Raw genomic sequence first — 13,333 nt, 5'->3', positions numbered from 1 at the left:
GACGGGTGCAATAGCCGAATGGTTACAGCGTTAGACTTTCAATCTGAGGGTCCCGGGTTCGAATCTCTGCAACCACAACTGGTGGGTAAAGGGTGGAGATTTTTCCGATCTCCCAGGTCAACATATGTGCAGACCTGCAAGTGCCTGAACCTCTTCGTGTGTGTACGCAAGCAGAAGATCAAATGCGCACGTTAAAGATCCTGTGATCCATGTCAGCATTCGGTGGGTTATGGAAACAAGAACATAACCAGTATGCACACCCCCGAAAGCGGAGAATGGCTACCTATACATTGCGGGGTAAAAACGGTCATGCACATAAAAACCCACTTGTGTTCATACGAGTGAACGTGGGAGTTGCAGCCCATGAACGCAGAAGAAGAATATATCCCCAGATCTTTTCTTTCTTCTTTCTTTCTTTTTTTTTCTAGTCTTTTCGTGTCTTTGGGCAATTTCCTCCATATGTATATATATATATTTGAGTGTGTGTGTGTGTGTGTATGTGTGTGTGTTTACATACAGGAGCTTTGGCTTTTATCAATAAAACACCTTCCATCTTCAGTCTTCTCTCAATCTCTCTCTCTCTATCTCTCTCTCTCTCTTTCTCACTCGCTTGCTTGCTCACTTCTTAGAAAGTAAGTGAGAATTATGTATTGTGTTCTTTTGTATTTGCCCCTTCAGTATGAGGCCAAGGCCAAAATCAGAAAAGCGTTAGCGTTCTGTCTCTCTCGCTCCACCTTTTGCACTTATTGTTCAGTAATCATTTTGACTGCACTATTCATTAGGGACAATAGCCTATATGAATAAACCATACAATCACAAATCCAAGTCTGTCTCACTCTCTCCTTTTTTTTTTTTTTTTTTTTGTTTGTTCCATCCTTCCTTTCCTCTCTGTCTTCCTACATGTTCTGTCAGGTTTCTCTCAAGTTCAGTTGGTGACTGGGGACTGAACGACTCTGCCCATTGGTTATTTTCAGGTTCGCTCGCGACGTTGACACGGTGGATGACACGTTGCCCCAGATCATCTTCATGTTCGTCATGTGTGTCTTCTCCGTGACCAGTACGCTGGTGGTCATCTCGGTCAACACTCCCGTGTTCATGTCCATCATCTTACCTCTGGCCATAGCTTACTATGGTCTGCAGGTCAGTTTCCTCTTCCACAGCTGGACAGTGAGTGTTCAGTGAAAAGCTCTTCACATTCAGACAGCTGGACATGAGTGTGTGTGTGTGTGTGTGTGTGTGTGTGTGTCTATCTGTGTCTATTCATCAATGTGAAATCACAGAACCTGGCAGAGCCCATGCATGACGCCATTATTTCTGTCAGTCAGTGTTCTCTTGACGTGGTTCACTGAGTGTTGTGTTGACGCAATTCAGTGACTGTTGCTTTGACATGGTTCAGAGACCATTGCTTTGACGTGGTTCAGTGACTGTTGGTTCGGAGTGGTTCAGTGACGGTTGTGTTGATGTGGTTCAGTTACTGTTGTGTTGACGCAATTTGGTGATTGTTGTGTTGACGCAATTTAGTTATTGTTGTGTTGACATGGTTCAGTGACTGTTGGTTTGACATGGTTCAGTGACTGTTGGTTTGACGTGGTTCAGTGCCTGTTGGTTTGACGTGGTTCAGTGACTGTTGGTTTGACATGGTTCAGTGACTGTTGGTTTGATTCAGTGACTGTTGGTTTGATTCAGTGACTGTTGGTTTGATTCAGTGACTGTTGGTTTGACGTGGTTCAGTGACTTGGTTTGACGTGGTTCAGTGACTGTTGGTTTGACATGGTTCAGTGACTGTTGGTTTGACGTGGTTCATTGACTTGGTTTGACGTGGTTCAGTGACTGTTGGTTCAGTGACTGTTGGTTTGACATGGTTCAGTGACTGTTGGTTTGACGTGGTTCAGTGACTTGGTTTGACGTGGTTCAGTGACTGTTGGTTTGACGTGGTTCAGTGACTTGGTTTGACGTGGTTCAGTGACTGTTGGTTTGACATGGTTCAGTGACGGTTGTGTTGATGTGGTTCAGTGACTGTTGTGTTGACGTGGTTCAGTGACGGTTGTGTTGATGTGGTTCAGTGACTGTTGTATTGATGTGGTTCAGTGACTGTTGGTTTGACATGGTTCAGTGACTGTTGGTTTGACATGGTTCAGTGACGGTTGTGCTGATGTGGTTCAGTGACTGTTGTGTTGACGTGGTTCAGTGACTGTTGGTTTGATGTTGTTCAGTGACTATCGGATTGATGTGGTTCAGTGAGTATCGGTTTGACGTGGTTCAGTGACTGCTAGTTTGACGTGGTAGAGTGACTCAATGATTGTTATGGTTCAGTGACTGCTGGTGTCACGTGGTTCAGTGATTGTTGTATGTACATGGTTCGGTGACTGTCAGTGTGATGTGGTTCATTGATTCAGTGACTGTTGGTTTGATGTGGTTCGGTGACTGTTGGATTGACGTAGTTCAGTGACTGTCAGTTTGATGTCATGGTTTGACATGGTTCAGTGACTGTCGGTTTGATGTGGTTTGGTGACCGTCGATTTGACGTGGTTAGGTGACTGTTGGATTGACGTTTTTTCGGTTCAGTGACTGTTGGATTGACGTGGTTCGGTGACCGTCGATTTGACTTGGTTAGGTGACAGTTGGATTGACGTGGTTCGGTGACCATCAATTTGACGTGGTGGTTTGACATGGTTCAGTGACTGCCGGTTTGACGTTGTTCAGTGCCTGTTTTTTGGACGTGGTTCAGTGACTGTCCCCAGAGGTTCTTCGTGCCCACGTCACGGCAGCTGAAGCGGCTGGAGGCAGTGACCCGCTCCCCCATCTTCTCCCACTTTGGGGAGACTCTGGCCGGGGTCAGCGTCATCAGGGCCTTCCAGGCCACAGAGCGTTTCGTCAAGGAGGCCCTTGTCAGGATAGACAGGAACCAGGTCTTCTACTTTGCTGGGATCACCGCAAACAGGTCTGCTTCTTGCCCAGTAATATCTATAGTGTTTGGTTGCTGTTGTTGTTGTGTGTGTTTTTTCCCCATCATTTTTGGTTTTCCGTTTAGGCCTGCAGCAATGTTTGTTTGTTTGTTTTATCAAGAATTGCGTTTCATATTTTTGATTCACTTGTGTAAACACAGTGAGTCTATGTTTTAACCCGGTGTTCGGTTGTCTCTGTGTCTGTGTGTCCATGGTAAACTTTAACATTGCCATTTTCTCTGCAAATACTTTGCCAGTTGACACCAAATTTGGCACAAAAATAGGAAAAATTCAGTTCTTTCCAGTCATCTTGTTTAAAACAATATTGCACCACTGGGATGGACACAAAAAAATAAAAAAAGAAGTCATATTATATGCAAACTGAATTTACTGTTATATTTATATTTTTGTATTCTGTAAATTTGACACTTTGATCTGATACTCTGACACAACAACAAGAGCAGTCATTTTTATCATTTTTTGTTCAAACAGGAACTTCTTTTGCGAAGCATGGAAGTTATATTTTATTTTGCATGTCTTTGGTGCAGATAGTAAAAAAGGGAAATTAATCTGTAATAAATGCTAGGGGGGTTAATTTGCTCTAAACTGATCTTTCTCATCTTAAACATTACATTTTGAAATTATACTCAATACATAAAAAGCCTGTGTGTTTTACTCTCAGTATACAGGGCTTTCACTATGTTCATTCGCCCATGTGGTTTTTTTCGGAAAATATTGAAATCAATACGACGAGTGGACTTTATAGATCTATTGGCTGAGCCCTGAAAGTCATGGGCAAAAATCAGTTGTGTACACATATTTATACATATTCAAAGCGCATGCTCATATTTTTCGCGAACGCGAACGACGCCATTTTGTTTCAAGTTGTTAACCTGCCCGTTCAATCCAATATTCAATTGACAATACACGATAACATGTGATGGAAAGGTGGAGAAGGAGACCGTTAAATATTTATTCTGAGAAAGATTTGTGAACGCCTCATCACTTACTGGATTATGCCCCAAACTGCCATAAAAATATCCACAGAATCAGTCAGAATTCACAGTGAAAAATAATAAACCATGTGAGTTAATACCCTTGAATTGATGAAACATAAAAATTTCCAGTCTTGACTTTTCTCAAAATGAAGTCCTTTTCACTTCATATGACGTTTAGAAGTACTTGTACTTGGCTCTACTTGTTATTAGTTTAACAAAACACTCAATTTTCATATCAACTTTAAAACTATAAAACTAGAACGAACATAAAAGAGAAATTGAATCGAGCATGTCAACCGGGTGTTACTAAACTTGTACATCTATCTAGATCCAGAGAAAACGGCTGAATGTTGCAATGTGATTGCAGCGATAGCCACACCTCCTTTACGGCAGACTTAAAAAGAATTTTTAATTGCCCTTTAAGATTTTTTGAATGCCCAAGATACACCAGAATAATATGATTTAAACAGTGTTCTCACTGCGAATACCGCAATCGATTTATCGCCCTTTAAAAAAAGCATGTTTAAATGTTATATTTTTGAACGTCAGTTAAGGAGCCACGATGGTGTAATGGGTAAGACAGTTTCTTCTCACCCGAACACGCGGGGTTCGAATCTGCCGTCATGACTTTTTTTTTCTTTTAACCCAAAGCTTTATAATAACAAATACGGAACACATTTTAACGATTAGATTTTTTTTTTAAAGTGTATCACGAGTGAGTCTTGAAGGCCTTGCCTCTCTTGTTTGTTGTTGTTTTTCCAAGTGTATCGTAATCCATAAGATGTTTAACAATGGAATCGTGATTCTTGAGTGATCTCGAATACATTTTCCACTGTCACTGCTTTGTTCATTGTAACTGATTTTTTTCTTTCTTAATTTCTTTTTTTTTTTTTTGGTGGGGGGTCATTCTGGAACTGATTTGGGTTGATCATGTAACGTTTCCCTTTAAATATGTATTGCTTTTGAAAAAGGCAGTTTCGTCAAGGATTCTTGTCTCAGTCATATTTTATTCTGAAAGTTTTCTTTTCTTTTCTTGTCATTTACTTGTAAACAAATAAAATCAGCATTATATAAACGAAAAAAAGGTTCAGTTTTCCACAATGTTTAAGTCTCACAAACCTTGAAATCAATATGAAGGTATCAGAATGATAATTAATAAAATACGTGATATGGTTTCCTTTTCCTGTTGCTCAAAAATCTTTTGTTCTTCTTCTTCTTGTTGTTTTCTTTTGCTCCTCCTCCTCCTCCTCCTTTTCTTCCCCCTTCTCTCTGTTAACTGTTAAGGGTCATTGGAGCGTCACACAGAACTGTTCAACAGATTCCTCCGGGTCTCTCGGTTGTGTGTTTAAGGCTGGGGTATCTGCATTAGTACGTCTTTGGTGTTAATTTTGTAAGTTCACAAAAAAAAAAAGCTGTTAAAAAAGAGGTCGAAAGGAAATACAGTTTGGTTGCGGGACGATAGCAGAATGGTTAAGACGCTTATCTGCCAATACAGAAAATCTGTGAGGGTCTGGGTTCGAATCTTTCTCACCCTTTCTCCCAAGTTTGACTAAAAAAATCAAACTGGGCGTCTAGTCATTTGGATGAGACGATAAACCGAGGTTCCATATGCAGCATGCACTTAGTGCACTGGAAAAGAACCCATGGCAACGAGTTTTGTCCTCTGGCAAAATTCGGTAGCACATTCCACTCTGATAGGTAGCAAATATAAAATTATATGCATGCACTCAAGACCTAACTAAGTGCATTGAGTTATGCTGCTGGTGAGGCATCTGCCTAGCAGATGTGGTGTAGCATATATGGATTTGTCAGAACGCGGTGACGCCTCCGTGAGAAATTGAAACTGAAACTGAAACTGCGGGGTGCGGTGGCAGGTGGCTGGGGGTGTGGGTGGAAGTGCTAAGCAGCTGTGTGGTCTTCACAGCCACGCTCTTCTCACTGCTGACGCCGGGAGTCAGTGCCGGAAAGGCTGGCCTGTCCATCACGTATGCTATGGAGGTAAACTGTGTGTGTGTGTGTATGGTGGGCGTGGGGGAGGGGGCATGTGGGCGCGTTTGGGTGTGTGCGTGCGTGCATGTGTGAATGATGTGTGCATGCGTCGGTTTATGTGTGTGAGCATGTATATTTGTCATCAGACTGCTTTTTGCTGTCACTTTCCACCTGTCTGCAGATAGGCCTACACACATGCTGCCCATTTGAAAATTAGCAAATGAAGAATGATGCACTTCATGATCTTTAAAAAAAAAAAGTTAACCACACCTATTGCTTGCAAGAAGATTAACCTTGTTTCTCTGCAGCTTTTTTTTTTTTTTTTTTTTGCATGCTGAAGAATCGGTTTAATGCCGCAATGGCAATTTTGAAAAATGGTCTTAGGTCTGAGGTATTGTTTCCAAACTGATTTTCGGCTGGAGGAAAAGTAGGCCACATGTGCATCTGGTGCCACATAATCCATGCCAGCAACCATTCACATTAAACCAGCTTAAAATTAGTTGCCACAGTGACTTCAAATCATCACTTGATCATTCAATTAATAAGAAAAATGGAAAAAGTGAAATATTGTTGTTGCAAAAGGAAATGGAGATATACTTTGACCATTCCATTTAGACGACCATAAATACAGCTCCCGTAATGAAAGCGGCCATTGTTGTTTTACCTGCACAGGTGACACAAGCGCTGAAGTGGCTGGTTCGTTCCGTCAGTGATCTGGAGACTAACGTGGTCTCTGTAGAACGTCTCCAAGAGTATTCAGACCTCAAACCTGAGGTAAGTATTGGTTGAAGTAGAGGGTACCCCACAAGTGACACATGGATTAGTAGGTGAAACTCAATTTTAAGCCATGTCACTTCCAGATTCTGTGTCATTTATTTCACTTTGTAATGTATTCTTGTATATTTGCTGTCAAATCCTGGGTAACTTTTTATTTATCTTTGTCTATATTTGTTCTTATTCTTCGTATTTTCGTTACTATTATTATTGTTAGTAGTAGTAGTAGTGGTGGTGTTATTATCATTATCATTATCGCTGTTGCTGCTGTTGTTGTTGTTATAACACGCTGATCTGTTACTTGCCTAGAATCGTCAGACATATACTTTTTTCTGATATTATGCTTCATCTGAAAATCTGTCGTTGTTTTTTTCATGCAGTTTTTTGCTTATGTGGGTTTTTGAGAGCCATATTCTTTTTTTTTTAATCCACATTGAAGAGAGGGAGTGAGGTGGGGTTGGTGGGGTCCCTGCCAAACTTATGGGGAGTTATTCTTTGCTTGAGTGGGAGTGTTACTCTCCAGTCAGCATCCAGGAGCAGGTAGCAAGCCCGATGAGTACTACACAGTGCAGCTGTCGCTTGCTGTGCATGTTACTTCCCCTTGGGAGGAACAAAATGGCCAGCAGAAGCATTGATAAGATCCCCTCGCCCCCACCTCTCCTCCTCCCCACCCCCACCCTCCTCTCTCTCTATCTCCACCCCCCTCTCTCTCTCCATCCCCCTCTCTCTCTCCCTCTCTCTCTTTATCTCTCTTCTCTATCGATAGATAGACGACCCTTCCACTACAGCAGTGGTAGCAGGCCCACATGAGTGACTCTGTGCAGGCCCCCGCATTGATGCCAGTACGGCCCCGGGTGACGTGGCCCAGTCACGGCAACATCATCTTCACCAACTACTCCACTCGCTACCGGCCCGGCCTGGACCTGGTCCTCAAGGGTGTCAACATCAACATCAGAGGAGGAGAGAAGGTACTGCAGTGATCAGGGCTAGCACCTTCCAATCAAATCATACAACTTCTTGTGTCTGAACCCCTTAGTGTGCATATGCAAGCAGAAGATCAAATACGCACGTTAAAGATCCTGTAATCCGTGTCAGCATTCGGTGGGTTATAGAAACGAGAACATACCCATCATGCACACCTCGAAAACGGAGTATGGCTGCCTACATGGGGGCGGGGGGGTAAATAAAGAAAACAGTCATACACATCTGGGCCTGGAGTACGAGTGTGGAGAGGGTAGAAGGAATCTGAGATAACTGTGCAGCGCTGGCCCTGTGGTCATGACCCTGTCCAGAAAGCGGGTGTGCACGTGTTCAATTCCCACACGGACCAAGATTCCACCTCCCCACCCCTCCGACTAGACCTTGAGTGGGCGCAATAGCCAAGTGCTTAAAGCATTGGACTTTCAATCTGAGGGTCCCGGGTTCGAATCTCGTTAACAGCGCCTGGTGGATAAAGGCTGCAGATTTTTCCTATCTCCCAGGTCAACATATGTGCAGACCTGCTTGTGCCTAAACCCCCTTTGTGTGTATACGCAAGCAGAAGATCAAATACGCACGCTGAAGATCATGTGATCCATGTCAGCGTTTGGTGGGCTATGGAAACAAGAACATACCTATCATGCCTCATCTCGAAAACAGAGTATTGCTGTCGTCACGGTGGGGTAAAAACGTTGTACACGTAAAAGCCCACTCATGTACATACGAGTGATGGTTGGAGTTGCAGCCCACCAACGAAGAAGAAGAAGAATACTCAGAGTCCTGTCATTACCATATCAATGTACTGTATCAGTTGCTTTTTTGTTGTTGTTGTTGTTATTGTTTTGTTGTTGTTTTTTGCCATAACAGATTTCTTTGCGTGAAATTCAGACTGCTCTCTCTGGGGAGTGCGTGTCAGCACAGTGCAGCACCACCTTTTTTTTCTGTCCACAAATGTATTTGTTTCACTAGGATTTCCCTGCATTGAAAACCCCACTTAAAAGGCTTATTATGACTATACACTGCCAGTGATGGAAGAAAAACATGTTTTAAAATATAATTATTTATTGTATTATGTTATTTCATGGATAGCTTTATTAATTGTTTTCTGTTTGACAAAAGTAGGTGGAGCTGGAGGGATGGGCCGGGTGGAGGTTGGCACGTGACTCGCTCCTACCCGGTATAGTGTTCTGTCCACTCAAATGGGAAGACTGGGGCCACACAGTCAGTGGTCATCCACTTCACAGATGGCTTTTAGGGAGAGTGTGAAAACTGTAAGTGTCTGAAGCCCCAGAGCCTGGCTGAATCCGAGACATACTTCATACAGATCATGAAAGGAAGCTCAGAGTACAGTCTTGTCATCAGTGGACAACCTGAAAGGACCTCCATGACAGTCTCGTCATAATTCCCATCATCTCAGGCAAAAGGCTGGAGAAGCCTGCAAGCAGATCAGTGGTATGATATTATCTGTCATCATCAGATATAGAAAACAAAATGTCTCATATTCTGGGGCACCCAAAACAAGATCTTAAATCATAGCTGTAGTAACATTCTGATCTCCCCTGACATCCTTTTACTATGTGATACTGTTCCAAAGTCACGTGACTGTTTGCTGTGTAGGTTGGCATTGTGGGGAGAACTGGTGCTGGCAAGTCGTCCTTGACCTTGGCTCTCTTCCGGCTGATCGAACCAGTGACAGGAACCATCACCATTGATGGTCTTGATGCCGCATCGCTTGTGTTGCGTGATCTTCGATCCAGGCTGACTGTTTTACCACAGGTCTGAGAATTCTTTCTGTGCAGTTTGCTTGTTAGATAGCTGAACAGTGTGCAGGAAAAGTGCCCATGGCTGTGCAAAATTTGTAGATTTGAGTACCAGTCAAGCGAAATGTGCTTTGGGTATTGTGCAGTTAGTTGTAAATAGAGCACGCTCGCTTTTTACTGTATACACATACAAAGTTACACATTTACATGCATCCATGTATACACTCAGGTATACAAACACGTGCACACATAAACAGCCACCCCCCCCCCACCCCCACGCCCCACCCCTCCCCCACCCCCCACAGCCCGACACACATATATGCGCACATGCACATTAAATCTACAAACTAGCACAAACACACGACCAATCACCACCAACCATCTTATCTACATTCATCAATCAGTTCGTGACGACTAACAATGTCCGTGTGGACGGGTGGTGTTGCAGGACCCTGTGCTGTTCTCTGGCAGTCTCCGTATGAACCTGGACCCCTTTGGGAACTTCAGTGACCGGGAGCTGTGGGACTCTCTGCGGCTGGCACACCTCCTGCCGTTTGTGCGGAACCAGCCCCAGGGCCTCGAGTATGAGTGTGGAGAAGGTGGAAGGAACCTGAGGTAACTGTGCAGCGCTGGCCTTGTGGTTAAGACCCCGTCCAGGAAGCGGGTGTGCACGGGTTCAATTCCCATACGGACGCCCTCTCCACTAGACCTTGAGTGGGCACAATAGCCGAGTGGTTAAAGCATTGGACTTTCAATCTGAGGGTCCTGGGTTCGTATCGCTTAACAGCGCCTGGTGCATAAAGATTGGAGATTTTTCCGATCTTCCAGGTCAACATATGTGCAGACCTGCTTGTGCCTAAACCCCCTTTGTGTGTATACGCAAGCAGAAGATCAGATATGCATGTTAAAGATCCTGTAATCCATGTCAGCATTCGGTTGTGGAAATAAGAACATACCCAGCATGCACACCCCCGAAAACGGAGCATGGCTGTCTACATGGTGGGGTAAAAACAGTCATGCACGTAAAAGCCCACTCATGAACAAACGAATGAATGTGGGAGTTGCAGTCCACTGTGATCGTAAAACCAAATATATATATATATATATATATATATATATATATATATATATATATTTGCAGGCAGGGAAAAAAAGGGTGGCGCTGCACTGCGGCAATGTGCTGTGCTCAATGAGAGCAGCCCAAACCAAATTTCACACTGAGAAATGTGTTGTGACAAAAAGTAATACAATACAATCCAATGCAACTGGGATAACTGACATCTTGCACTCTCATCAACAGTCGCTGTGATAGAATCGGTTAGGCGTTGGACTTCTGATCCAGTGATCAGAGTTCAAAGCCCCGTTTCGGCAAGGTTTTGTGTACTGAGGAAGGGCACTTTACTCCGATCATTCCTTACTCGACCCAGATGTGGATGCATACCCGACTTGAAGGAGAGCACATGTCCCGCCTTTCGTATTGGGAGCCCTGAACATAGTTAATATGGATTTACTGCTGCCAGACCTTTCATCATCATGGCATGTCTTCACAAACGAAAATTTAGGAAGGGGGTTATGCATGTTTGTTGCACTGTGGTTGGTAGCTGACGTTACTGACCTTTCAGCTGAGGATAACTATCATCGAACACCGCCACACACTTCCTGTCTGTTCCAAACAAATCTTTTTTATATATAGTTTCCTTTGTTTCTTTCTTAGATTTCTTCGTCTTTGTCTTCTTTTATTCCCATAAATTCTGTGTTCTCTTCCAATTTTATTCTTGTTTAAGTTAGTTTTTAGCAAACAGTATGTTGTCCCTGTTGTAGCTTTTCACAGAAATGAGAAACTAAATCTGTATGTTTCTGTCAAAATTGCTCTGTTGAAAACGTACCTTACAATTAACAGATGCCTCCTCTTTTATGATGTCTGTCAGTGAATACATAGCTTACAGTTAACTGATGTCTCCTCCTTATCACCATGTCCATCAGTGAAAACCTAGCTTTCAGTTAGCTGATGTCTCCTCTTTGTCATCATGTCTGTCAGTGAAGACATAGCTTACAGTTAACTGATGTCTCCTCTTTGTCACAATGTCCATCAGTGGAGACCAAGCTGACAGTTAACTGATGTCTTCTCTTTGTCACAATGTCCACCAGTATGGGACAAAGGCAGCTGGTGTGCCTGGCACGAGGTCTGCTGAGGAAAACCCGAATCCTGGTGCTGGATGAACCGACGGCTGCAGTGGATCCAGAAACGGACCTGCTGATCCAGGGCACCATTCGGCGTGACTTCGGTGACTGCACCACCCTCACCATTGCCCACAGGCTGAACACTATCATGGACTACGACAGGTGCGTGGGCTTTCTCTTCCTTCTCTCAGACATGGCGACGACACTGTTGATGACTTGCGTGTATTGCTGCAACACTTCCACAAATGTGAACGCACGCGTGGACACACATGCATACATACCAGTGTATGCACACATTGCCAGATATGCATGTATGCATAGGCATGGAAATATGTTTATGTTCGGACTCACACACACTTATATGCACAACTGATGCAAAAAGAGCAGTACACGGGTTTATGTATATTTCAAACTTTTTTTGTTCTTACAGTGGTTAGAAAGCTGTCTTCATTCACTGAGATTTTGCTCTAATTCTCCATAAATCATGCACCCATGCATATATACATGCACACACGCACAAACTCGCATGCATCTACTCATGCACACACACACACACACACACACACACACACACACACACATTCCCATACCTACCCAGTTCCCAGAAATATTTCCTCAAATTAAAGTTGGTGTCATAGTTCAGTATATTTGCTAAATCAAATGCTTGAGACAACTCTAAATCTTTGTCTAAATTGATTATCAGTACTCCTCAACATGATTTCTTCATTTTGATAAACAGTTTAACAAACGAAGTATTATAATTGTGCTAAGGGAGGTGCGTAAAACAGTGTGGTGGTCGCAGGGAATTATTCATGAATCACTGACGGCTTTTGCTTGTTGGTTGGGCTGTAAATGACACACATTGATGACTGCTTTGGTGTCATGTGGATGAATTTCCGTAATATTCACGGTTTGTTTATTCACAGCTTGTTCGTGAATGGTGTACCTGATGCATGTGTAGTTATGAATGTAGGCCTTTCGCCTATTGTTAAAGCCATGAGCTCCATGTCTGGAAGGTATCAGCATCAATCTGCATTATAGTAGTCGTAATAGTGGTGGCGGTGGTGGTGGTGATGATGGTAGCGGTGGTGGCAGTAGTAGTAGTAGTAGTAGTAGTGTGCTATTATTATTGTTAATATTGATATTGTTACTGATATTTTTATTATCATTATCATGAATATGATTACCATTATGATGTGCTGTGGACAGGGTGCTGGTGATGGACGGAGGGCGGGTGAAGGAGTTTGACAAGCCCTCCATTTTGCTACAAAATGAGGACAGCACTTTCTTCCATCTTGCTCAGGATGCCGGACTTGTCATAGGCAAGGCATCGAGAGACAAGGAATGAAGTGCAGTCTGTCACAAAGCTCTTTGTTCGACTCTCCATGATTCCCTGGGACTCTCACCAACATGGAACAGAGATTTCTGGACATCTGGAGAGAAGCGAGGCCATCTGTGTCTGTAAACAGGAATGGGCCGGACTTGTGGTTTCAGGACTGATGCCTGGAAAAGGAGAAACTGCTGATCCTTGATGGGACATCCAGATATTACCACAATTGAACCTGTCGTGAAGAGACACTGTTGAACCTGTCGTGAAGAGCTCACTGATTCCTGAATGGCACTGCGTGATTTCAGGGTTTGTGACTGACAGCACTCATTGAGCTATATGACGTGTTTGGTTTTTTTAAACAAACCAAAAACCCAAAAA

General features: G+C 43.3%; 1 protein-coding gene across 1 annotated transcript in view; it reads left to right on the top strand.

Annotated features, from left to right (window-relative positions):
- LOC143287141 (multidrug resistance-associated protein 1-like) overlaps positions 1–13,023 on the top strand; it is a 96,604-nt gene extending 83,581 nt beyond the window's left edge. Inside the window, exons 26-34 of the mRNA XM_076595086.1 lie at positions 975–1,140; positions 2,742–2,941; positions 5,818–5,941; positions 6,605–6,706; positions 7,531–7,674; positions 9,302–9,460; positions 9,893–10,059; positions 11,593–11,787; positions 12,835–13,023. Coding sequence (XP_076451201.1) covers positions 975–1,140; positions 2,742–2,941; positions 5,818–5,941; positions 6,605–6,706; positions 7,531–7,674; positions 9,302–9,460; positions 9,893–10,059; positions 11,593–11,787; positions 12,835–12,973 — 1,396 coding nt within the window. The 3' untranslated portion in view covers positions 12,974–13,023. The remainder of the gene's footprint in view (positions 1–974; positions 1,141–2,741; positions 2,942–5,817; positions 5,942–6,604; positions 6,707–7,530; positions 7,675–9,301; positions 9,461–9,892; positions 10,060–11,592; positions 11,788–12,834) is intronic.
- Positions 13,024–13,333: the final 310 nt, after the last annotated feature.

Source organism: Babylonia areolata, chromosome 11 (assembly GCF_041734735.1).
Source record: "Babylonia areolata isolate BAREFJ2019XMU chromosome 11, ASM4173473v1, whole genome shotgun sequence".
Taxonomy (NCBI): Eukaryota; Metazoa; Mollusca; class Gastropoda; order Neogastropoda; family Buccinidae; genus Babylonia; species Babylonia areolata.
The sequence above is the reverse complement of the archived record's forward strand: the minus strand, read 5'-3'. Positions and strand labels throughout refer to the sequence as shown.